The sequence below is a fragment of the Sander lucioperca genome, chromosome 22 (genome assembly GCF_008315115.2).
Source record: "Sander lucioperca isolate FBNREF2018 chromosome 22, SLUC_FBN_1.2, whole genome shotgun sequence".
NCBI lineage: Eukaryota > Metazoa > Chordata > Actinopteri > Perciformes > Percidae > Sander > Sander lucioperca.
In genome coordinates, this window is record NC_050194.1 from 17,003,698 (window position 1) to 17,029,668 (window position 25,971).

General features: G+C 41.8%; 5 protein-coding genes and 1 long non-coding RNA gene across 13 annotated transcripts in view; 2 read left to right on the forward strand and 4 right to left on the reverse strand.

Annotated features, from left to right (window-relative positions):
• Positions 1-9,465, forward strand: part of kat6b (K(lysine) acetyltransferase 6B) — a 23,888-nt gene extending 14,423 nt beyond the window's left edge. For 4 of the 6 annotated variants that reach the window (XM_035997532.1, XM_031315048.2, XM_035997533.1 and 1 more), the window contains exons 11-17: positions 52-213; positions 797-890; positions 2,439-2,670; positions 2,964-3,123; positions 3,552-3,821; positions 4,682-4,970; positions 5,341-8,150. In XM_035997532.1, the coding sequence (XP_035853425.1) occupies positions 52-213; positions 797-890; positions 2,439-2,670; positions 2,964-3,123; positions 3,552-3,821; positions 4,682-4,970; positions 5,341-8,150 (4,017 nt within the window). Of the gene's footprint in view, positions 1-51; positions 214-796; positions 891-2,438; positions 2,671-2,963; positions 3,124-3,551; positions 3,822-4,681; positions 4,971-5,340 lie in introns of all 6 variants that reach the window. The other 2 variants (XM_035997536.1, XM_035997535.1) reach the window with 1 other exon arrangement.
• Positions 8,359-12,364, reverse strand: LOC116061128 (dual specificity phosphatase DUPD1-like). The gene is made up of 4 exons (XM_031315054.2): positions 12,190-12,364; positions 11,857-12,077; positions 11,554-11,777; positions 8,359-10,437 (listed from the first exon to the last, which is right to left on the reverse strand). The coding sequence occupies exons 2-4, from the start codon at positions 12,036-12,038 to the stop codon at positions 10,223-10,225; spliced, it is 621 nt and encodes a 206-aa protein (XP_031170914.1). The 5' UTR covers positions 12,039-12,077; positions 12,190-12,364; the 3' UTR covers positions 8,359-10,222.
• The window catches only part of LOC116061134, a 16,501-nt gene continuing 1,587 nt past the window's right edge, over positions 11,058-25,971 (forward strand). The window contains exons 1-3 of the long non-coding RNA XR_004896366.1: positions 11,058-11,315; positions 14,201-14,297; positions 25,446-25,901. This is a non-coding gene — a long non-coding RNA (uncharacterized LOC116061134). The remainder of the gene's footprint in view (positions 11,316-14,200; positions 14,298-25,445; positions 25,902-25,971) is intronic.
• LOC116061131 (dual specificity phosphatase DUPD1-like) lies at positions 14,953-15,970 on the reverse strand. Its single transcript, XM_031315056.2, has 2 exons — positions 15,587-15,970; positions 14,953-15,360 (listed from the first exon to the last, which is right to left on the reverse strand). The coding sequence occupies exons 1-2, from the start codon at positions 15,712-15,714 to the stop codon at positions 15,084-15,086; spliced, it is 405 nt and encodes a 134-aa protein (XP_031170916.2). The 5' UTR covers positions 15,715-15,970; the 3' UTR covers positions 14,953-15,083.
• Positions 16,886-23,285, reverse strand: LOC116061129 (dual specificity phosphatase DUPD1-like). Of its 3 annotated transcripts, none has more exons than XM_031315055.2 (4): positions 23,190-23,285; positions 20,362-20,546; positions 18,066-18,286; positions 16,886-17,316 (listed from the first exon to the last, which is right to left on the reverse strand). In XM_031315055.2, exons 2-4 carry the CDS (start codon positions 20,514-20,516, stop codon positions 17,090-17,092), a joined length of 603 nt encoding a protein of 200 aa, XP_031170915.1. In that variant the 5' UTR covers positions 20,517-20,546; positions 23,190-23,285; the 3' UTR covers positions 16,886-17,089. The 3 variants fall into 3 exon arrangements, with proteins under 3 accessions (XP_031170915.1, XP_035853430.1, XP_035853431.1); XM_035997537.1 differs by lacking the exon at positions 23,190-23,285 and adding an exon at positions 22,140-22,263; XM_035997538.1 differs by lacking the exon at positions 23,190-23,285 and adding an exon at positions 21,665-21,929.
• The window catches only part of LOC116061132 (dual specificity protein phosphatase 26-like), a 3,785-nt gene continuing 838 nt past the window's right edge, over positions 23,025-25,971 (reverse strand). The window contains exon 3 of the mRNA XM_031315057.2: positions 23,025-25,621. Within this exon, the coding sequence (XP_031170917.1) occupies positions 25,410-25,621 (212 nt within the window). The 3' untranslated portion in view covers positions 23,025-25,409. The remainder of the gene's footprint in view (positions 25,622-25,971) is intronic.

Consider the following 25,971-nt stretch of genomic DNA (forward strand, 5'->3'; position numbering starts at 1 on the left):
AAAGGGAACTGTTTGAACAGTGTCCTTTTGGTCTTTTTATTCCGTGTTTAGGTTGATGGAAATGTCAGCAAACTATTCTGCCAAAACCTCTGCCTGTTAGCCAAGCTTTTCCTGGATCACAAGACCTTGTATTATGATGTGGAGCCTTTCCTCTTCTACATACTTACAAAGAATGATGAGAAAGGCTGTCATCTTGTGGGCTATTTCTCCAAGGTAAGAATTACAGAGTGATTATATGGGAAATGAAGGAACACCGCACATCATTTTTGAATGGTGATACTGATACAGTAAGACCCTACTGTCATTTGTCCATTTTTGTAACGTGGATTGAATTTATTCACAGTAGTGCTTAAATGATTAGTCAATTAACCTGTTAGCCAAGAACAAATGCCAAACAGTAGTCGGCCCTAGCTTCTAAAGTGTGAGGATTGTCTTCTTGTTTTCTGTTTTACATCATTGTTAATTGATTACTAATTAATCAATTAATGATGTAAAAAAAGCCATTTGAAGATGAGATTTTGGGCTCTGGTAAATATTTCACTATTATCTAACATTTTATACATGAAACAATTAATTGAATAATCCCAAACTAATTGACAGATTAACCGACAAACAGATAATTATCATATGTTGCAGCTACAATTCAGAACAAAGTGATAGTTTTTAGTGAAAGCTCAACGCCCTGTGTGTGCGTGGCGTGCATGTGCACTGCTTTAGACAAGGACAATGGCAGGTGCAGTAAATTGCCAGCTTCAGCAGAGCTCTGACATACTTGATCTGTTTCTCCTTCCCTCAGGAAAAGCTTTGCCAGCAGAAGTACAATGTCTCCTGCATAATGATTATGCCTCAGTACCAAAGGCAAGGATTTGGAAGGTTCCTTATTGATTTCAGTAAGTTCCTTAATGCTTTTTTAGACCACAGAACTGAGTTGGGTTTTTTTCATTGGTCTTTACAAACCATTTGAGATCAGGGGGTGAATTTGTAGCTTGTGGCAAGGTTTTGTTATATGGTTAAGGCTTTGAAGTAGCCTAATCAAGAGCATTCATGTACAGTGCTTAGGCAGTCACAGAAGATTAAGAGTGAAAAACATAAAAACATTACATTCTGGCTGCATACATTATTTGATGGCCAATAGTATTTTACCTAAGCCTGAAGAGCTTTTTCATCGAAAATGCCCCCAATTCTCTCTCCTTGACTTGTGATGAGGTGGATACCGCTTCTATGTTTTAGTCCAGTTAATGCAGCACATACAATATTTAAAGCCTTGCGGTACAATTTTGAAAACAGTTGCTGCCTTGAGTGGATTTCTGTGTTAAAGGCAGGCAGGTTGTTTTTTTTCTTTTCATTATAGGCGTTTTATTGTTTTGAAGAGTTTTCTCTTTGCCGAGTTTGTGTGTGATGAAGAGAAGGGAAAAGAGGCAGGGCGGGCGGTAATGGAGCATTTGATTTCCTGTTCACTTTGGGAGCCATTGAGACACAGAGATGCAAGAGGATCTGTGATATTGAGAGTGTGCTGATAACAAAGACAGGGATTAAGGGAGATTGAACACAGCTGAATTCTGAGCTCTTTGAAGGCTTTATTGGAAAATGTAGCGTTGGAGCTGGAAGTTGTTTAGATTAAGATTTTCTGTTATATTGGATTGTATTAGAGGAACACTTTGTCTCAGGTAGCTCTGAGAGCAGAGCATTAGTGGGTGCCTGTGTGAAATTTTTTTCCTTTCTAATCATAATTCAAAGAACTCTGAGCACTCTGTTTTAGTTTACTAATTATAATATACTTGTAAAGTGACACAAATTGAAAAATTGACTTATTTTCCAATTCATTTACAGTATTTGAACTTTCATCGCTAAGTGTTTGTTATCACAGGCTCCTCTTCTTGGCTTTAGTAATGAATATTGTCATGATTACTGGAATATTATGTGTTCAATGTTTGGTGATTAGATTTGCTTGTTTGGTTCTCGGCAGTGGGTGCACATTAAAAGGCATTAATTAATTTCATGCCGCTCATAATGGATGACCCTTGACAGGGCTGCTATAAAACTAATTACACACAGATACATATTAGTATTAGTTTTTTTTCTTGTTCGTTATCTCTCCTAAGTGCAGTCTCTTGTGAGCAATGACATCCAGCTGTTTCTCAGTTTCGCTCTGTCGCTTTGTTTCCTCTTTACTCCCCTCTATCAACCTCCTTTGTTGCCCTTGCCAGCATGTATCATAGCTTTTGACAGAGGTTGAAGGGGAGGAAAACTGATTGCATCGCCTCCCTTTATACTATTTGAAGGTGAAATCCCAACCAGGGTTTGGTGTCACATCCTTGCATGAATATGTTTACCATAAGGGAGGGGGTGAAGGGATTGAATTGCAATCTAAAATAACCCAGCAGCAGCCGCTAGCTTGACTAAAGCATTTTGTTTTTGTTTGAATCTTGTCTTTTTAGGTTACCTTCTCACCAGGCAAGAAGGACAAGCTGGCTCCCCGGAGAAGCCGCTGTCAGATCTGGGTCGCTTATCCTACCTGGCATATTGGAAAAGTGTCATACTGGAGTACCTTTATAAGCACCCAGATAAACACATCAGTGTTAAAGGAATAAGCAAGGCCACTGGGATGTGTCCACATGACATCGCCGCTACTTTCCAGCAGCTCGGCATGATTGACAGACAGGATGGCAGGTCAGTTTTCGAGCCGCAGTCTCCTTCAGCCTGTGCTGCCGCTTCTGTATGCTGTCTGACTTATCCAGGCCAGCGGGTATTTTTAACAGCGTATCCATTAATGCAGCTGAATATTGACAGAAGTAAGTCAGGTTAAGCACCCCCAAGGACATGGAGCACCTGCTGTCCCAAAGAGCTCGTCTTTATGCTCGCATTTAACCACACATCACCTTCTGTCTAGATTCTGTTTACCCTGGCTAGTGCTTCACTCTTTTGTTGACATGAACTCATGGGCTTTTCTCACTGTGACCTAGGATTGTGTTGATCAGAAGAGAGCGATTGATTCAGAGGCACATGGAGAGCCTGAGGGCTAACCCACGTCAGAATGAGGTGGATCCTGACGCCCTGCGCTGGACACCTTCCACGACTCTCAATGCTGTCCTGTCTGAGGAGGAGAGGGAGGCAGAGATGGATGTAAGTCTCTTTGTTCAATCAGGAGCCAGTTGTTATTTGTTTACACTTTCCTGCAATGCTGTTCTTGGATGTCTGTTTGATTAGCTGGAGAGTTCAAATAGAGGCCATTAATGGGGAAAGCATTATCACTGTCAGCAGGCATCTAATGTTGTGCAAAATTGCCCTAAATCAGTTCACTACATAATTGATAGTGCTGAATATTCCATGAAATGCAATCTTTCCACGGCTGCTTAACGGAAATGTTTCCTCCATGACGGGATGACATCCAATCAGGACGCTGCTCTTATTATCAGGAGAAACCTGCGGTGATTCATTTGTCATGATGTTAATTCCAATCTCTTGTTTTCCCATTAGCATCATCGCTCAGATGTTGGAGCTGTGCGTGCGCCTTTCCCAGAGATAATGTGTCTTGTCTGTTTAATTACCAGGCTGAGCGGCTCAAGGAGCAGGCCAGTTGCTGGGAGAAGGAGGAGAGAGAGGGCTACATGATGACTCACGGTAGCAGGCAACCTCTCACAAAGGTCCACTGTAAGGTTCCCTACCGGACCTACGAACGCCGCCCTGCACTGTCCTGGACCAGGCGCATCCAGCAGTCGGAGGAAGTGAGTGATGACGAAGTTGATGACGACGATGATGACTCTGATGGCTCACCACCCATCCTAACAAAAGCCCACGCAATGCTTGCAGCCAAGAGAAAGGTGACTTTTATCGTTTGTTGATGTGAATCATGTCACTTTTGCATCACCACAAGTCAGCTATTTTCCCCTAGTGGGATTATCTCATTGATTATCTGGAGTTTTATTCTAGGACAAAGTGGAATTGAATGTATATCATTATGTATTTTCCTTCATTAGAGACCATGTTGTGTACTCTAATGAGATGGAAAGGTTTGATAAATATTCATGAATTCAGTGGAGGGTTCAGTGGCTTCCTCCTGTCATCTGGAGCCTCCCTGTGTGCCTGCAGCTGCAGATAATAGATTGTGTTTTCACTGCTGGTGTCGAGACTGTGCAGGCTAAACCTTGTACTATTGTCAATGGTCATGGTTAATTTACTGCCCTCCTCTGTGCTTCTCACATCTGCTCTGTCTATATGGCACTGCCCCCTTGTGCTGGAGATAATATTACAGCTGGGTGAATGATGTCAGTGAGACCTTTTCAACAAAAACAGTATGGAAACCAGAAAAGAACGACTCTGGCTGTTGGAGTTTATTTAGTGCATTAGTTACAGTATTGATTTCACATCCTTCTTGTGAAGGATTTCGGAGAGGAAAGCGGTTGAGTTGTAGGCAGCCGGTGGGAAACAACTGGAGAATGTTAAATATATAGACCGTGGTTTCTGCTTACTCTGCCTGTCTCATTTGTGGTTTTCCACACCAGGCTGCATTGCTCAAACATTTAGTCTCACAGTGTGGTTTCAACATTTTACATTTAGCACAAAAGCCTGAATGAATTTCTTCATCAACCTAGTGCCCTTGTTTTCAGTTTTTACAAAAGTACTCTACTCTGATAGAGGTTGAATTCTGTTTTCATTGGTCCCTCTTTTGTTTGTTTTTCAGAGAACCATTGTGCTCAAGAAGAGAGGGCGTAAAAGAAAGAGAATAAACAGCAGTGTAACAACAGAAACCATCTCTGAGACGACAGAAGTACTGAACGAGCCATTCGACAACTCCGAGGATGAGCGTCCTATGCCCCTGCTGGAGCGCACCTGCAGAGTGGGCGAGATGGAGGAAGATGAGGAGGACGAACAGGAAGACAAGACACCAATTACACCAATGAAACGCCGGAGAGGTCGCCCGAGACTGGAGAAAAATGCACACAAAGACAATCTTGAACACTGGAAAGAAGGTATTTGCATCTTGACTGTCGTACAAATACTCTGTAATACATTATCTCTCATACAATTGTTTGGTTACACTTTACTTGAAGGTATCTACATAAGAGTAACATGACACTGTCATGAACGTGTCATAAACATTATAAACAAGTCATAAACGTTTATGACATAACGCTTCTTTTAGTAAGTGTCATTCAGTTTTTGTCAAGACAAGTTATGGTTATGGTTAGGTTTCATGTGTCATGACTGTGTCATGACAGTGTCATGTCACTTTTATGTAGATACCTTCAAGGTAAGTGTTACCAATTGTTTTATAGCAGATTGTTCAATCTCTCTGGCAGAACATTAAATTGATTTTAATTCATTTTTTTCAACCTGTAGGAGCTGACATTCTCTCTAAGAGACCCACCAGACCCCGTCCAGTGAAACGGAAGAAAGGCTGGCCGAAAGGAGTGAAACGTGGCCCTCCTAAATGGAGGGTTAAGAATGAACGAAAGATGGGCTTCAAGCTCAACCTCTACACACCCCCTGAAACCCCAATGGAGGCTGAGCAGCACCATATTCACACTGAGGAAGCAAAAGAGGAACCAGACCAGGATATTGTCTGCGACGAGGGCAGCAAAGCAGGCAAGTGCTCGGCTAGTCCAGATACAACGCTAGAGAGGCTCCTCTCTGAGCCCCCAAGTTCTGTTGACCGTGGCTCCCAGAAGTCGAGCTCCCCTGAAGGATCGCCAGTGGTTTCTCCGGTGTGCTCACCTGCCGCCATGTCCCCCAGGCCCGAGGACAGAGCTGATTCCCCAGAACCACCTGAAGACGACCAGCAAGAGAGTGAACACGGGCAAGACTCCCCAGCCAAAGATGTGGAACACAGCACAGTGGGTGTTGAATCACTGGAGAATGACAATGCAGAGGATGATGAGGAGGACGAGCAGAGAACTCAAATAGAGGATCAGGATGCAGATGATGAAGATGACACTCACAGCAAGGCAGTAGAACCTGAGAGCAACCAAGCAGAGTTGGAACAGAGTTCAAAAGAAATACCTGAATGCACCCCACCTTTTTTAGATCCAAAAGAAGACAATGACTCTGAGTTGAGTCAGCAGGTTTCTACAGTACCGTGTGGTGAAGATCAACCAGCTACCGCTGCAGAAAGTATCCAAGAAGCAGTGACAGAAACGACAGTAGCAACACCACCACCTGAAGCAGTAGCAGTCACTTCAGTAGCAGCTGTAGACTCTGATAATCCTGTAGACTCTGAGTCAGAGGAAGAGAGCACGTCTAGTCCTTGTCCCGATCACCCACCTCCTCAGCCTGCAGAGAGGCCAACACTCAGTCCTGTGCTGAGGGAGGATCCCCCAATCTGCACAGAGATTGACTCAGAGACAGCCCAAGCTGTTCAGTCCCTGACGCAAGAGACTGAGAGAGAGAATGTTTTCCAGGACTGTGTGGAGAGCCAGGAACCCTGCAGGACTCTGCAGACCTACACCCACGTGGCCCAGAGCCCCCAGCTCACCTCGCTGGATGACTGCCCCCAGTCAGACCATAGCAGTCCCCTTTCCTCTGCGCAATCCCATCCCAGCCAGTCTGTACGGTCTGTTAATAGCCCGGCTGTCTCCATCCTGGAGAGTGGCTACACTCAGATCAGCCCTGACCACAGTGCCATCTCAGTGCCCTCGCTCCACAACATGGAGACGAGCCCGATGATGGATGTGCCGTCGGTGTCAGATCACTCACAGCAGGTTGTGGACAGCGGCTTCAGCGATCTGGGCAGCATCGAGAGCACCACTGAGAACTACGAGAACCCCAGCAGCTACGACTCCACCATGGGGGGCAGCATCTGTGGGGCAGGCCCCTCCCAGAACAGCTGCTCCTATGGCAGCATCCCCCCCAGTGGCCTGGCCCAGAGCAGCTGTGCCGTGAGCCAGCAAATGGCTGCTGTCAACCCCGGCAGCTGCGGGATGATTCAGCAAAACAGCCTGAGCTCACCACCACACTGCAACGTCAAGTCGCCACAGGGCTGCGTGGTGGTGGAGAGGCCTCCCAGCAACAGCCAGCACAGTCAACACAGCCAGCGCAGCCAACACAGTCAACACAACTCCCACAGCAGGCATGGCCCTCACAATCAGCACAGTCAACACAATCAGCAAGGTCCACACAATCAGCTAAGCCAGCACAGTCAACACAATCCCCACAACCAGCATACTCACCACCACAACCATCACCTGCAGCACAATCACCTCAGTCAGCACAATCAGCATGCTCAGCATGGCCTTCACAATCAACACAGTCAGCACAGCCAGCAGCAGTCCATGGCACAGTGCGCCATACCCACCAACTTCACCACCACCATGCAGCTGGCAGACATTCCTGAATCAGGCAATCCAAATTTCGCTCTTTATGAGAGGATCAACCACCAGGGGGAGTATGGCAGTGGGCACTACTCTCAGTCGTCTGGCCTCAGTCTGGCCAAGCTGCAGCAGTTCACCAACACGTTCATAGACCACCCTCACTCGCTGCCTTTCAACCACTCAGCCTCACACCCCATCACATCTTATGCAAACACCCCTTCGCTGTCATCTCAGCACTCCAGCCTGGTCTCCTTGTCCCAGACCCCGCATCGAGTCCCCAACCCACAGGTGCAGGCCACCATGACCCCGCCCCCGAATCTCAGCTCCCCGCCGCCCATGATGCTACAGCGCAACATGGGCATCCCGCCTTCACAGCGGATCCAACCCCAAATGGCCTCCAAGAGTCACATCTCTGCAAGGTCCAAGTCTGCCCCGCTGTCCCACCACCAGCAGCAGATGTACGCCCGGCCGCCACAGACTGTGGCCATGCAGGCACCATCCAGGACGCTGGCCACCATGCCGCGCATGAACATGAGCATGAACATCATGCCGGCACCAGCCTACAATGTCAACTCCATGAACATGCCCTCCCTCAACGCCATGAATGGCTACAGCATGAGCCAGCCCATGATGAACAGTGGCTACCATGGCAACCATGCCTATATGAACCAGTCACCCCAGTACTCTATGCAGATGGGCATGATGGGAACACAGCCATACCCCCAGCAGCCCATGCAGGCTCCACCACATGGCAACATGGTGTACACTCCAGCTGGTCACCATGGTTACATGAACACAGGCATGTCCAAGCAGTCCCTGAAAGGGCCTTTCATCAGGCGGTAACTCTCCACAGGACTAAGCTGTCCCTTCTCGCGTGCATTTTGCTGTTTAAAGATGCACTGATCTGGCCTTTTGTTTTCATTTTTTTGGGTGTCTTTTTGTTATTGTTTATTACTTAAAAACCAGCAGCAGCACTTGGAAAGAATGCAAAAATGTTCATCAGTGAGTAAACTTTGAAGCTAATGTTAAGAAGTATTTTTGTTTCTCCAGATGGGAAGCCTTACATCATTACGATGAAAATCTATTTAATTAGTGTTCGTGTCTCTGATGTGTCTTTAGAGCAGGCGGGTTCAGAGCTCAGCGTTCAGAGCTCAGCGTTCAGAGCTCAGCGGTAGAGATTTCATCAGTGGTCTTGCAGTCGTGTAGCAGCCTCAAATGAAGCCATTTAATGTGCCTGCTACAAGTGGAGTTAGTGGCTGTTTGAACCTGTTCAGTGTACCTGTCTAACAGTGCTGACAATTAGTTTGTACTATACTCATGCCTTTGTATATTTAAATTATTGTACCTATTTTGTAAAGTGACAACTAGCATGCTTCAGTCTCTGTTAGTGACAGTGCATTGAGTAGTACTGTACAAGTGTTGTGCTTAATAGCAAGCCATTTTAAAGATATCTGGCCTTTTATTAGGTTTCCCTCCACGGGGACAAAGATGAAACTATATTTTGTTAATTCTAATAATGTAAAAAAAATGTAAACTTAGTCCTGTTTTCTGTTCGGTTTAAGAGGTTTTATTGCTATGTATGTATAATTCTGAAGTCTTTTGTAACAGATCTCCTTGAGGCAGCTTTCTGTTTAATAAAGCAGACTGATTTCTGTCAAAATAACAAAGCATATCTCAGTGTTTGTACCCTGAAAATTCTAAAACATTTCAAAATGTCCAGAAGTGTGGCAGAATTTAAAAATAACTAAATGATTATAACGAATAACAATAAAGAAAATATAAATTTAGTCCAAAGTTGATATTTTACATAATGCCTTTAAAGCTACCTTTTCATTCCATCTGTAGATTTGTTTTCTATCTTTATAAAATGTTGGATTTATATTTTACCGAAGTGTAGAAGAATAGAGCCTGTGAATAGACCAAACTAAGCTAATGGATTGCATGTAAAACGCAACTTGTACTTGTGTTTTTGTTTATATTGCTCTTTTGTAGCCTTTGTACCTGTACAGAGTTGCTGGTAAGAACAGGGGGAAAATACCTGGCTATGTGCACAAAAATCGGACAGAATGACATTCTTGTATTTATGACTTTTCTCCTTTTGTCAGTCACTTAAAATGCTGTACATTTTAGCATAAGAATAAATTATAATGACCATGTACTTGATTGTTCTCTTTTAATTTGAAATATTTACTAGCCTGAAGCGTGTCACAGAAACAACATTTTTGAATTCGTGGTAATCCAGGCAGCTGTTTTCTCTGCAGAAAAGTATTTTAAAATAAAAAGAAGTGAAAAAAGAAACTTGACTTGGACTTGACTGCTCTGAGACTTTATTTACCTGAGATATCACCCTCTAAAAACCTGACGAGATGAAATTTCAAAGCAAACATTTACATCTTACATTTGGTAATATTCAAGAAAAGTAAAAAAAAAACTAATGGGACAACAAGCAGGCTTTGCATGCCCACACACTTTGAAAACTCATTAGGTCTCTGCATTAAAAGACATTGGTCTAACTTAGTATGAAAAAAACATGGTAAACTGAACTTTAAAGGGAAAATGTTCAAATGCTGTTATTTTTATGGACACCACTGAGAGACCTGAAATCTTGCATCTTGACTTGCAATTTGGGTATTTAGACTTGTGACATGACGATGAGATTTCAGACTGGTAGACTAGAACTTACTTGAGACTCAACTTGGACTTGTCTCAAATTACTTTGGACTTGATTTGGATTTGCTCTACCTGAGACTTGACTTGGACTTGTCCTCAATGAATTGACTTGACTTGGACTTGTCTGAAATTACTTGTGACGTGACTTAGACTTGTCTCATGAAATTACTTGAAACCCGACTTGAACTCATCTCCATTGACTTGAGGTTCGATCTGATCCTCAACCTGCCCCACGAGTGCTACAATCAGCTCTTCTCTGTACCCTCTTCCCTTTTCTCCAGGAGCTGCATGTCCAGCTCTCTCAGCTGTTTCAGGAAGCCCCAGTTGGGGATGATCCTCCTGCGTTTCTTCACGTGCTCAATGGCGTCGACCACCGTCATGTTCTCACAGATCATGAGGTAAGCGAGGAAAAGTGTGGCAGACCGACTCCTTCCCATCACACAGTGCACCAGCAGTTTATCTGTACATACATGAATATACATGAATCACACATTCGGGGAATAGCTATGTTGCAAATTGTTTCTAATTTTGTTGTCAATTTAGAGGGTAAGTTAACCCAAATCATAAAAATATTCTTCACTAGTGGTGTCTAACCAAGCGAAAAGTTTTGGTTTAAGGATCCATGACTGAAATTTCTGCCACCAAATTTAATTTGAGGTCCTCCAAAGAATAGAAACATTTCCAATATTGTAAATTCCTTTCATGCCAATACACAAGGATGGTGGCTCAAGTTTAATGGTGAATATCTCAAAACCCGGGCACCTTGAACCAAAGTGTTTTGCTATTAACTTAATATAATGAAGGTGAATTAAATTTAAATTGTGGTTCTTGAGGCATTAAAAAATTACATCTGAAAAAAAAAATCTTTCAGCACCATAAACTAAATTCCCTTTATCAGCCTACATACTCATACACGGTAGCCTAGTGGATGTTTATGGACGAATATCTATTAAAACCCAAACTATCAAAATTAGATAGCCATAGTCATTTCTGTGATACGGCTAACGTGACCCTTTAACAAGTGGGGAATCCTCAGAGAGGGCCTAAGATAACAAAAACATTATTTAAAAAGTCATCAGTTGTCATTTTTATTTGATCAATTTATAATTTGACAATCGTTGGAATGTGAAGGGTTAAGTAAAGTGTCGACCTATCAGAATTTTGCTGCATCTGCAGTTGCCGGGAAGAAAATGTTATGCTTTCAGAGGGTTTTAATGGACCAATCATATCTTCACTCTAAATGAGCGGGCTCCTTTGTTGTCGTAGCACCGCCGATAAACTAGCTAGCTAGTTAGCCTGGTTGGTTCATGATGGAAGACGCCAGTCACGTTACCGCTGGTGAGGAGGAGTTCGTTGGGAATGTATTATCCAGGCCGTTTTCAAGATTAACTTTTGATAAACATTTAAACCAAGGCTTTTGAGAGGCATGTAAACTCCAACAATTAAGTTAACATTACACACAAACTTAGTTTTTAAGTATACTGCGATCATCATCGGGTAGGGGGGGGATCAGAGGGCCAAGGTTTAAGAGTCACATTTCAATAACGTTACTGGCTTTAACTATTCGTTATCTTACTCTGAGGATTGCTCAATGTTTCTTCTATAAACCGGGCAGCAGAGAGGAAATACTGGCTAAGGTTAAATGTTGCGACGTCTTCTGCTACCACGCCATAGTAGACGACGTCCATGTCAGTGTAGTAACCAGCTCCGGTGTCCACGTTGTTCCACGTCCCCTCTGCTGCATTCAAGATGTGCGTAATCCCCAATTTCTTCAGATTATTTTTGTCCTTTGCAGTCTGCCTGCAAGAAGCCGGAGTAGGTATTGTTTTAATCCTCCATTATGTTATTCAGTTTAGAATATTAATACTTTTTTACTTACTCATCCCCGATGTAGACGTTAGGCCAGACCTCGTTGACATGAGTGTAAACCACACTCCCATGGTTTAGGATTTTCTCCAGCTCATAGCCCCCAGGTGTGACATATTCATCCACTGGACTGAATTCCTCCGCTGCCTTTGTAACATTTAGCTTGGTGCCAGTCTTTGACTTGTGAGAAGCCATTTTCTTCGCTGTGGCTTCCTTTCACATATGATTTATTAGCTTAAGGGGGGAAAAATACCACACTTGCTTTTTTTCCCTTCCATTTTCTCCCTCTGCAATCAAGAAAAAAATACAGCTTTGTTTTTCCCATGCATCTCCCAATACCACTCACCAAGAGATTGAAGTCCTTCGTTTTCCTGCTTGGAAATGTTTTCATCATTCTGGCAGCTTGTTGTGAAGCAGTCCGTAAAGGCAGAAAATGGTAAGGTTTAATTCTGGCAGGCTCAAGTGAGGGCACAGATTGTATAACCGCTCTGTGACGGGAATCAAGTGCAGAGGATATTTTTAGGGCTGTGATGTGGCGGGCCCATGACCTTAGCTGCCACGTTCCGTGCCTGTGGGGAAAACTTCTGCCCAACCAGTCCCTGCCATCCACTTCTAAACACACAACTTTAATCGCTGCTGCTGGCAGAAAGCTGTGCTTACCCAAACTTTGCACTTGCCAAAGGATACCCATATTCACTGGAGTGAACAGGACACTAAGCTTTTGCTCAGCCGTATGAGCGACTTCTTGAAATTGTGTCAGTTTCCTTTAGCCTTTCTGCATATCTTAAGAAGCTGGGAGAAAACGTGTATGCGCTACTTCACAACACCCGTTAAAGGTGCATTTTCTGGAGCCTCTTGGGGCCAAATGAGAACTGAAATGTGTCAGACTGTTAGACAGATGAGGTTTTTCACAGGATGGCACATGTCTTTGATTCCCCATTATATGATATGCATGGTCCATTCAGTGATCTAAATGCGAGCCCCCAAAGTGAGAGTGTGATGATGACTGTATTGCAGAATGGCTGGATGAAGCTGCTAACATGTCAGACAGAGTTTTCACACCATCAGACTCTTTTATTTTTCCCTCATATCTTCATACTCTGCCATCATTCATTCTGACAGTGAAATCATTAAACCTGTGATATCCAATTCCTTTTATTTTGACAGCATCTCTCTCTTTCTCCCATGTGCTCTGGAGAGCATCTCTTATTAAGATGGCTTCAGCGTTTCATCTCTTTTCAAAGTCTGACCTGAATCTGTATACACACTCAGAACCATGCTGGCATATTTTTATCATCTTGTATCAAGCCGCTTTAGACATCACAGTTTTAACTGTACAATACTGGATTGCAGCAGTTAAGACACGATATTTTGAGAAATGTGAATATATAGGTGGAGCGTTGTTTATTTATAGGCACACTGTTTTTGTGTTGTTCAAGAACAGCAGGGTTTTGGCAGTTGTGCTACATTTGTTTTAATGGCCTCTGTGATATTGATTGTGCTGTGTATGTGACCATACCGTTGTTTCTGTATGTTTCAGCTCCTTGACTACAATTCATGTATACTTTACATTTCTGCTGACTGTTTTTAAATGCATGCCTTACAGTTCTAGATTTGATTTTGATGTATTTTTCCTGACACTGCAGACAGCCATCGGTTTCAAAACGTCCTGTACAATATGAAAACCAGTTCACAACAGACTTGATTTTACTTTTTTTCTGTATCAAGACATTGGAGACAATTCCTAGTCAAGTCACAAATCATTTGAGAGTCTAAGCTCTATCACAGCAAGTGTCTGGTCAAGTCTCAAGTTGTCTCTCAAGTAATTTGAGGCAAGAGCTAGTCTCAGGTCTTTCAGCAAAGTCCAAGTCAAGTCTCAAGTCCTCATTTTTGTTTGCAAGTCTGACGAGTCAAGTCCAAGTACAGCTCTCTTTAACAGGCTCTTGAAACTTGCTTGAGTTTTGTTATCCAAAGTGAACATCAAGTCTACATTCATTTGTGTTTGTATTGGTATGATGTAATACAGTGCAGACCTCTGAATTGAATCTGCACTAATATTGCATTATAATGCAATGAAAATGTGACTGCAATATGATGGATTACACAAAGTGTGCTAATGGTGCCAACTAATTTTCATGTATGTAAATTATTGGAAACCAATTGCTGCCTAGAAGGTAGAAAAATACATAAACAAATCCAAAACAAAGCAGTCATATTTTAAAAATGTTTAGCTGTAATGTAAAAAATATGTGATTTTTGTTGTTGTATTGAACAGATACAAAATTCCTTGTTGAAAGAAAATCTCTTCCCATGCTCTACTTCTCCACTCCTTGATGATGTGTTGTTTTCCTCTGCAGGGCCAAGGAAGAGTCCAAGTGACAGAGTTGATTCAGAAATCCAACATTTGGAAGAATGTTTCTGTGCCTGCGAACAGCCTCCACAGCCTCTACGAGGGTAAGTCTTTCTCTGATCATGAGGAAGGCCAGTGCTAAAGTTGCTGAGCGGCTGATTCCTCGTGCACAGTGGACGAGCACCTTACCTACACGGGCAAGAGACAGATTCACTTCAATTGTCAGCTGTGTCTGTATGAAGCATGCATTCTGATGCTCATAGCTACATAAGCATCAGAATGTGACTGATTGCAAAGACTTGTTTCTTTTGTTTTTATATTTATTTTCCTAATGTAGGGGTGTGCCAAGACAGTCAGCTCATGGTTTAATATTCTCAAAATAACAAAGTTGGGATGAAAACAAACCGACTGTACAGGCGTAAAATGTGAAAACAAATCTCACATTAGTGTCAGGTTGCTTCATTCATACGATTTTGAAATAGTTTTTCTTATAGATTTTGGTGCAAAATGCAAAAAATAGATTCTCTTCAATGAAAAAGCAGTTATTTGTCCACATAAAACCAAGTTAAAAAATAAAAAAAAAATCCTTGATGAGAATGCCTTGATGAAGATAAAGAGCAAACTCTGGAGTCGCCAAACACCTCAGTTGGTCATGAACCCTCATTTTTTAAACACCTTTACACTTACTTATTTTTAGATATTTTTTTTTTTTTTTTTTTTTTTTTTTTTGGAGAGGGACATCTTTCTTGTACAAGTTGCTATGCAGCAGTTTAATATTTATTTAGTCCCTCTGGCATGCCATATATATATTGCAAACAAATTCTGCGTTTTTGGGTCATCATTTTTAAGATTTAGTTGTAACATTAGATTTTCAGCTCGATGATGCATCTTCAAAAATCACATTTTTTTACCACAATATTTTTCTGTGGCTCAAATGGATGAAATGTACCTTTCTGACTCAGGGCACCATGAATAAAATCAGCCGTCTCAGTGAAGAATGGGCTCAAGTCAAAATCTTTACAGTCTGGTGCTTCTACTCCATGATACTGTATGTTGGTGTCTTTGTAGAAACGTGGCCCAGTGTCAATGTGCTGGGGACCGTCTGCAGCATTCACCACATGTGTTATTCCCAGATCCATTAACAGGGTTTTATGCTGAGCTGTAGCACTGTAAACGACACAAGAGATGAGATAAGGAATGTAGCCTTTGGAGATTTTTCTCGCCTGTGGCCAGCTCTGTAAGCATATGTTTGCAAATGCATCACTGGTGACTCAAATGTACAGATTTTATATTTGTCCCATGAGTTGGCCAAATACAGGACTTGTTTGCAGCAACAGTTTCACAATCAGATCACCATATTGCAGCGGGGCCCTGAAGTGAGAATGTTACTTACACGTCTCCAATGTAGAGGTTGGGCCAAACCTCGTTGACAGCTCCAGTGGGGTGTCTGTTCCTTAGCAGAAGGCTGAGCAGATCGCAGGTGGGTGGTGTCTGATACTCTGGCTCCTCCTCTGGGCTCATATCTGCGTCTTTCACTTTAGTGTTGTTGTATAATTATCACTAATTATATTCGGCTCAACACTTAGATAACGGTTAGATAATTTCCCCAAATAGGCTACTTTATGTTCCCGGATGAAAAATTTGCTTATAAGTTATTTCCGCTGTCATGCTAGTTTTTCTTCCTGTAGGCATTTGGAAAGGAACCACGGTAAACTCTAACCTCTTTGGTGCAGCTTTTTCCGTCTGAGCAGAGTATCCGTGTTGTTTAGAGGCTGAGCCCCGGTGGAACGAGACAGCTGAAGATGCCAGAGACTATTTATTCCTCAGATGACTGTGGCAGAAGCCAGGTTGCTTTTGTTGTGACAGCTTTAACTACAGAACCACAGCAGTGATTACAGTTGTAATATTGTAAGTGATTTAACATGGTGAGGAAGTTGCCACGTTGCATCAGTTCAAACCACATCAACGTGTACCTCATTTTAGAGAATTTAAAGGATAATGCTGGTGTTATATTTATCTTTTCATTTATGAATTTCATTAATTTAGCCACTGCCTCATATTATGATCCGAAAACTGTTATAACTACTATTTGGTGACTTATTTCCTCATTATGATGGACAGCATTTTTCATTTCTGGAGAGAAGCTCAGAGTCAGGCAAACATCACCGAGCATGCTCGGTGACACAGTTTACCGTTTACACTGCTGAGTGACACTACAGCGGTTGTTGACGATCTCAACTCAAGCTCCATTTAGTGGCTGTTTTGGGGCTTTCCATCATATGATCTTCACCAGCAGATGGGAGTTTGCCAATTTTGTCATAGAATTATAGAATTTCCAATTTTTCTTTTTTAGGAAAATGTTTTATGCTTTCTCTCTGAGAGTTAATGAAAAGAATGGCACCACTCTCATGTTTCTGTACAGATTAAAACATATTTTTATTTAAGTATAACATGCTAATAATTAGTGAGATTAAGAGGGGCTAGGATAAAGTCACTGTTGGTTTTAAAGATTATTTATTTATTTTTTTTCCGCCTTTTAATGGACAGGACAGCTAGGTGAGAAAGGGGGAAGACATGCAGGAAATTGTCACAGGTCGGACTCGAACCATGGACCTCTGCGTCGAGTCATAAACCTCTATATACATGTGCGCCTGCTCTACCAACTGAGCCAACCCGGCCACTGTAGTCACTGTTGGTTTTGATCTTTAAATCGTAGTTTATTACAATAAAAAGCCTTTAACGTAATTTAAGTCACTTTCATTTCTTCACAAAAAAAATGAAATTTGTCTACAAAGAAAAGGCAATAAGAGCATGTTTTTACATTCATATCTTCGCTGGAATATCTACTACAAACTCAACAGTATAATCCAAATTTATCGACGGATGGATTTTTAGCTCAAGTCCGCCCGTTGGCACTCCAGCTCCTGGATGATCCCTGGCAGTGCAGCTTCACGTCCAGCTCTCTGAGCTGCTCCAGGAAACCATTGTTAGGTGAGATGTTCCTGTTGGCGCTGACAGCTTTGATGGCGTCCACCAGTGTCATGTTCTCGTAGATCATCAAGTAGGCCAGAACCAAGGTGGCCGAGCGGCTGAGACCCATCGCACAGTGGACAAACACTTTACCTGCCAATCAGCGGAAACAAAACTCAACATCACTTCCTGCTCAGTCTAGAGCTCAGCCATCCTCTACAAGCTCCATGTCCATAATTACAACCATGCAATGACTTTATTCTAACTGTCTAATTTGTTACTCTGTGGATTAAAAACATCACAGAGAGGAGTACTTCAAACTCCTGACTAAAAGTTTTCAACAATGTTGCAACAAATGTTTCTACACACAGTAATCCCTAGTTCCTTATCCGGCCTGAGGATTAGGGTGCAGGGGAGCGCGTAATTGAACTGTCTTGGTGTCTGTGTATTTCTGCTGGGGATTACTGTAGGCCCCGCCACACACTGGAGCCCCAGATCAGCCAGCATGTGAATAAGGAGGCCTCATCTTATTACTGTCATGTCAGATACTGACTTTACTTTGCATAAAAGGCCAGGCAGACACAGGCCACAAACATAATTGTGTAATTTCCATGTCCAATAAAAGTGTTGCTTACAAATTACCAGCGCAATCCATTTAAAAACAATTTTCCTGGCCAAGGTCTGAGTTTATGAGAAGATTACCATGGGGGAAAGATATTAGCTTGATATTATGTTTAGTGTTTGATTTGCATTTTAATGACTGATACAACTGGGGGCTGCTGTAATGGGAATTGACTGACACATTTCTGTACTTTGGCTTGCAGAATTATTTTTTTTTGTCTCCCCCAAGTTAATGTGTGAAAATGTTAAGAAATGCCTTGAGCTTGGTGAGAGCTCCTCACCTGTTGGCGAGCTCAAAGCGTTCTTGATAAAATTGGCTGCTGGGTAAAAGAAGGGACTCAAGTTAAAGGATGGCATGTCAAAAGCTTCCACTCCATGATAAGTGATTTTGGTGTCTCGGTAGAAGCTGGGGCCTGTGTTCACGTTGAACTTCCCATCAGCAGCGTTAAGTACATGGGTGATGTGGTGAGCCTGGAGTGTCCTCTTGTCTTTGGCTGCATACCTAAAGGGAAAAAAAGCATAGTTATCTCTCAGGGTAGAGAAGTGAAAGAAGGGTTCATCATTTCCAAGCATACATATGACCATTGTGCAATAAAAAAAAATGCTGATACATGATTTAAAATTTGTCATATTCATGACAAATAAAACATTTACTAATGCTTTATATATTTGTTAGCTGTTTGTGTTGCCAAGTTGTGGACCCACATCTAAGTTATGAAACGTTTTGGTTGGTGTAACATAGTAGCTTGCTCTGTTCACCCAAATAACAATAACAATAAATAAATAGTGGATTGAAAAAACTTTCCCCCAAAGAAATAGTTAAAAACTGGCAGCGAGGTCTGTGGATTATCCAAGGCAATGGAGATAATGTTTCTTGAAAAATAATTATTTGCTATTTTATTTTTATTAATGTTTCTGTACTTAAACACTAACAATCATATTTGTGTGGTAACAGAAATCCCAGAGACAGATGTCTAAACCTGTGCAAATTAAACTAACTGTTGGATGCACCTACTCGGTACCTTCTGTAAAAAAAATATATATATTTGGCACGTTGGCTTGTTAGAATGTTCATGTTTTAATGCTACATCCATGGCTAATTTGTGTAAAAGTAGCAGTTTAATAATGTGCTAATGTTTAGTGTATGGCTCATAGACTGTATATAAACTGGACCAACAGATCCCGTTGCTCTGGACGGAGACCAGTGAAGGCCGTTAGAAGCACTTTTCCGGTGAGCGCTGAGCGTTACTACGCAGCCTCCAACTGAGAGAGACGACGTAAATGTGCCGTGAGCAACCTGTCTGAAAGTTGGAAGTCTTCTGGTAGCTGTGCCAAGAGAAATCTCAATCATTCCCAATCTTGCAGAGACGGAGAGCGTAGGTATATGTAAGGAGATAACATGGACACAGGCTAATTATTGCTAACTAAAATGCTAGTTAACATTAGTAATTAAACTTAAACAGCCAATGTAAGTTGATACTGCCTGCGAGCTTCTCCTGTACTATACGGTAATTCCTCTACTATGCGACAGTACGGAGCCATAACGTGAGATACAAGGTAATGGAGCCTTTTATACATTGTCGTGTTTCTTTAGAAATAAACAATGGACAAATAGAGTATTTAAACGCTTCAGATGTAAAGTTATTCGCTGTCAAAGTGACGTCAAAATGAATGGCAGTCAGTGGGATGCTAACGTCGGGTGATTGTTTGGTAGCATCAAAATGGCGCCATAGGAGGTTCACGCTCTGAAGCTAAGCTTACCCGCTTGGTATGGCTATGGTTTATGTTAGCATGTTAATGTTGCAAAGGGTTAGCACGGTAACATGCTAATGTTTAGCATATTTGTCTAACATACAATTAGTAAATGAGGTCCTTCATTTACACGTGGGTTCAAAACCTGGCAACCCAAAAGTACTGTTTAGCTACTAAATTCTTACTGAAGAATGAGATGTTTTTTATAGAACCTGAAATTACTTTTTTCCCCACTAGGGGCCAGCAGAGGTGGGCAGACCGATCTTCAATACCCAGACCGGCAGGATAAAATCTGGGTGGGGAAAGTGAAAGAGCAGCGCTTGTCCCTTCCTCATTACCACCCCTGAGGTGCCCTTGAGCAAGGCCCTTAACCCCAACCGCTCCAGTGGAGCTGCTCAGTGGCCAGCAGATCAGACTGTGGTTGTTCTAAGCAGCTTCCAGGTATGAATGTGTAACTGTGTGAATGTGACAGGTTGTCGTTGCAAATGAGAAATAGTTCTCAATCGACTTACCTGGATGAATAAAGGTAAAAAAAAAAAAAAAAAAAGCAAGAAAAGAAACAAACTGAACACTGACATATAACCTTAAGTTGATATGGCGTACTTCTTAGCAAACAAGTAGTGAGGTACACAAACAGACCCTGAAATGAGTCAGGTGGCAATTCCCTGTGAGTTCATCACTAAAAACAACACATTTTATGTACAAGTATATTTGTTAATATAAAATATTGGTGCTGCTTTTACAATTAATACGTTAGCCTAATAGTTTTATAACCCTTACATTGGTGACACTTTGTATATCCTTTATTAGTATGCCTGGTCTCACATGTCTCCAATGTAGATCCTGGGCTGAACCATATCCAGATGGCTGCTGGTCCCTTTCTTTGTCCACATTAACTTCTGGAGCTCTGAAGCTGGGGGGGTCTCATACTTGCTGTCTGCCCCCTCAGGGCTTGCCAAACAGCTGAGGCCTCTGGGCATGTCTGGATGCTCCACTTCTGCTTTTACAACCTGTCGCATAAAGTACCACATATGATATTCTAACAGAGTTTAACTGGGAGTTTAAAGCAACACTAAAGAACTCTTCCCGCTTCGGTCCCCCTACAGGTTGGAAGCGGAATTGTCCATTACATTACATTATGCAAGTTTGCCAGATCGGGTAGCGGATCTGTAGTTCGAATGAACTGGACAATGTCATGTACAATGTATGGACAATTCCGCTTCCAACCTGTAGGGGGACCGAAGCGGGAAAAGTTCTTGTTGTTGAACCAACAGAACTGGTCATTGCTATGAAATTGGGACCACACATGTGGATACAGTTTGAGACATAATTTGATACTCCTTTGAATGCTGACTTCTAATATATATATTCAATAGAGAGGTAACACTGAAAGAGAAATAAAATGTGGGATTACAGTGAGGATGGTTAATTTGAACATCAGGTATACAGGCCTATCGCCTTTAAATATAGACTATAATTATGCCAATAAAAGCACTTCACGCAGTAAAGGACCACAAGAACGCATAATTGTAAGATGACCTTATGATGCTCATTATTTCAGTTTAGTAGCATGTGGGTTTATTTATCTCCAGAGATACAGAAAAATTGGTATTTAAGGGCTACAGTATAGCAGCTTTTCATTTCCTGCAGGCAGGTCCAACCTGTGCATTTACAATTTACACACTAGGCTTGTGAGACTTATACTATGCATACTGTATACATTAGCATCCATTTAGGCAGTTGTATGTTTCTGCTCCAGGCTGAGGACGTACAAACGATGTGCATGCATTGTTATAGTAAGAAATTGTTGGCAGCTCAGCTTCTGTCACGGCTTCTGTGTGCGAGTCTCGTTCCTGTCCTGCCGTTAACCAATCAGCTTATCTCCTCTAATGGCTCTCTGCTCACCACACACCTGGCTACAATCAGCTCATCAACCCAAATCAACCTTCCACACATCGCCAGATTGTTATTCCAGTCTGGTAGCTACGCTCAGACGCCTATTCCAGTGACTCAACAAGTAGATTCTACTCGTATATTTTGCCGAATTTCCGCTGCATGGCAGGGCATGGCACTACTCAACTCGACTTGCTCTTTTTTTTAGTTAATTAGCAAAGGTTGTGGATAGTACCTAGTACTTTTGGTACCACCTCCTTCAAGGTTCCAAGCGAGCTGAGCCAATACTACAAGGTGGAGTTGAAGCACTGCAGACCACTGATTGGTCAGAGAGAACTGTCACAAACGCAACATGGGACATCCTGCGCAAACCTACCATTTTTTTAACTAGCCAAGCTACTGTCAATAGCAACCACACATTTTTGTATTCACTCACCCCAGATTTAAAAGAAAAAAATGGCAGCCCGCAAAACTACACCGTACACTACGTCGTACAGTTGACAGACATCTTGCCGATGAAAGAATTCAGCGAGTGTTGCGTTGAAGATGATGTCATGGCAGTTTCACACGGTTTTGCTATGGCGATCAGCTGAGAACACTGAGAGAGTACTATCTGCAGTGGAAAACGAAATAGAGAAAAGCGCCAGGTACCAAAAGTGAGTTGAGTCAAGCCAAGCCGAACCATTCAGTGGAAATTAGGCATTTGTTACCTCATCTATTGCTTGTTTGTTCACTGTCCTCCAGGAATCCTGTTTGCTCGCCTGCCAACTCATTCCCTCTGCTTCCCCTTGCCGTTCTCCAGCCATTCACTTACCTTGACCCGTCATCTCCTGCTTCAGTGACTTCTGCAATTAACCTGTAATATTTGATTTGCTTCCTGGTCTGTGTTCTGCGTTTGGGTCCACCTGCTAACAACTCCTAACAGCTTCTTATTTGCATTATGCTGGCGAGTGGAGACATAATGTGGCACTCAGGGTTTGGAGACTTATTGTCGTGTCCACAGGGATAAGTCGTTCAACAAACAAATCTGTTTTACTGACCTTTTGTTAAGCTGCCAGGACATATGGAGGTGCACTCAAACATCATGATGGCTCTGTCTGCATGTGCATGTTGAATGTGTGTCGGTGTATGCAAGAAAAGCTGCATCTGACCCAGCATATACTCCATGCATATGAGTGTGTGTGTGTGAGTCTTGAAGGCAGAGTAAAATTGTGTCTTTGCACAAGTACAACATGTGCCCGGTGTACCTGGAAGCTCTTCTTTCTCCTCATTGATCTATAAGTACAACCCTTCCCTTCCTCCCACAGTCGGGGCAGAGAACTGATTTCCCTGGTGCACATGTTGAGCTGCAGCGCTGCTTTCATAGCCTCCCCCCTTAGGCTAACCTGTCCTTCCTGCTCTACTTCTGTGTAATTAAAGACGCTATGTATGGGAAAGTGCCCACGGTTAATATGGAGGGCAAATAAAAATGGCTTTTTTTTCCTCCTCCGGGCTTCTTGGTGGTTTAATGAATTACACTTCCCTCTTTAGCCTTAGATTTCTGAGCAAATTAATAAAAGAAGAAAGTGGTAAAACCATAAGGCAATGCAGTATCGTCACAGTACATCCTCATTTATTAAAGTGCTTTATAAACATGTTTACCCTGCAAACAAAGGTATAAGTACTTTAAATCCATACACTGTAAAGTCTAATCAATATTTTCCAACATGGACTTCTATCTGCAACAAATCCGTAACAACACATTGTTAGCAGACACTTGCCTTGGCTGGAAACGTTGCTTTTCAAGTTGTCTCTGTAAAAGAGCTACATGTGGGTCGACAGCACAACTGTCTGCGTTCTCCTTGGTAATCTACCCTGCAACCTTTTTTGCTATTTTAACATCTGAATCTCAGCCCAAAATAATTCTGGCATCATCTTCTGCATTCCTTTAAGGTTACCCGAGCTACCAGCAGACGAGGGAGGATAGGACACAGCTTTTTCAATAGCAACAGAATTAGATCAGTGCTGCTAAGCTTAAATCTGACACAGTCGCTACTGAGATTCTTCTCCACAGTGATGTGTTAAAATTTACACCTGTACATTTGGTCACGTCAGGAGTTTCTGATCTCTTTTACTATATATTTGGATCGTTTATAAATGATCCGCATATAAAGTAAATAAAACTGAAAAACTGAAATAAGGTTTACAGTTAAAACTGTGATGTTGCCATAGTCTTGGCTAAAGCATAAAAGTAGCATGTCAAAAAGAATTACACAAGAAAGATGAACATAAGTACAAACAATACGTATCTTATACAATACATATATTTTTATCATGTTTCCTTGCAAAACGTCCAAATTTAATATATTATTTTTCTTGTATTCAAATAAAATATCCATAAATGAAACCCTTTGAAATTGAACATCTGACTCCAACAATACAAATATGCAATATATAATTCAGTGTGTACTACATGTGTGATACAGTGAGGTTGAGAGATAATGAATTATAACAAATAGGAACCATTGCTGTCAAACTATTATATAGTAGATGCATGTTTGAAGCTTTTTGTGTTTGACCTGGACAATCAAAAGATCTGAAACCTTTTGATGTACAGTGATGATCAGCTCAACTAACTTGACAAATACACCAAAGGAATTTCATTCTGTGAACACTGATGAGGTGGTCTTGTTAAAGAGACGGGTGCTGTAGATTGATTCCCATTTTTAGTTTGAATGTTGAATTGCAGAAACATGAATCTTTTCTGAGTCGTCTACAGAGTTTACAAAAAAACTGATGCTTTGTAAACACATTTTTCCGTAAGAAATTTGGTCCATTCGGCTGTAAATAAAGTGAGGTGCTGAAGAAAATGAAATCTTACAAGGATGAGAGGTAACTGAAAGACATAAATAAATAGTCATAAAAGCTCCATCAAATCATTAGCAATAATTGTTCAGTCTTCGCTTTTCGCTTTTTTCGCTTTTCACTTCGCATTGCATCAAGTTTCCAAACTGTCTTTTTGTTAAGACATTATTTGTTTTTAACATCACTGCCTCCAAAAACATAAAAAAACAAAAGAACAATAAAGTCCTTAACCATGGTGGCAGGTCCATGAGGAAGTTATGTAGCTCATTATAAAGCAGACAACTACATTTTATTCTAATTGAGAGACAACTTTGCAACTCATTTACCACTAGTGATGCAAGCAATGTAAAGCTTGGCCTCAGGGTGGGGCCAGAGAACAGGCCATGTCAGAGCCGTATACGGCTCTGGGCCATGTTATGTTGTTACCGCCACATTTCTGCGTTGTCAAATTTGCCGAGACTTCTTTCCAGTTTGAAGTGTACTTAGGCTCAGCTGTGCACTGAGCTGAATGCTGACATGTTAGCGTGTTAACATACTGTCATCATGTTTTAATGCATATTAACAACTAGCTTACATGTTGGCATCTAATATTTACAATACCATGTCAGCTTGCCAACATTAGCATTTTAAATTGCTAATATTTTGTATGTAATGCTTAGTATGTTAGCATGTTAACATGTGCATACTTAGCAGGTTAACATGCTAATGTTTAACTCGGCATAACTTTCTAATATTTAGAAGACAGCATTATGTGATTATTATGTTGATTGAGTTTTTTTTTTAAGTTATGAGTGTACAGATTTTCTCCTTACAATAACATTTAGTAGGCCTATATTAATGTTATTATGTCAACATTTAACATGCTAATTAAAAACTGAGGGCTGAGTTATTATGTGTAGTTAAATGTGTGCAGCTTTCCCATTCTTCTTTTTATTTTTACGTTTAACATGCCAACATGATAGATTAGCCTACTGTTAGCCTACTCAAGGAGTCTCACAGATATTTAGTCATTAGTTGAACCGAATTTCATGACAATCGATTAGAAATATTTCAGTCTGGACCAACAGACCGACCGGCATCACCATCCCTAGACATAATGCTGCTGTGTGGCTAAAAAAAGTATAAACTTCTCTTGATTACAGTATCTGACATGTTTTCTTTTTTCTTGTCAGCTGAAGATCCAGATCCAACAGCAAAGCCAGGAAATTCCTGTTGGGATAGATGGCTCTCTTCTCGATCAATTTCTGCAAAGCCCGTTTGAGCGTGAGGTGATGGTAGATCATGAGGTACGCTAACACCAAGGTCGATGACCGGCTCATTCCCATGATGCAGTGCACCAGAACCTTCCCTGAAGAACAGACAAGATGAGGGAGAGAGAGGGGTGGTGTGAAGGAAGGATTAGTGAGAGGCCTCTGTCTTATTAATATCATACATGACTACCCGTCTCACACTTTGGCCTTTCTTTTTTTCTGCTGTGAGCTAAAAATAGTGCCTACAATTCATTGCCTTTGTTCATTTAAGGTCCCTTTGCAGGCTGGGCCCAACTGTCTCTTTAATCCAACTCGTCCTCCTCTTGAAAGCTTCTTTGAAAGGAGCCATTGTCACATTATAGACTGAAATTCTGCAAGGTAAGACCCTTATTACTACTACTGGCTGAAAATACTCGTACATACCATTACAAGTGTGTTACATTGTGGA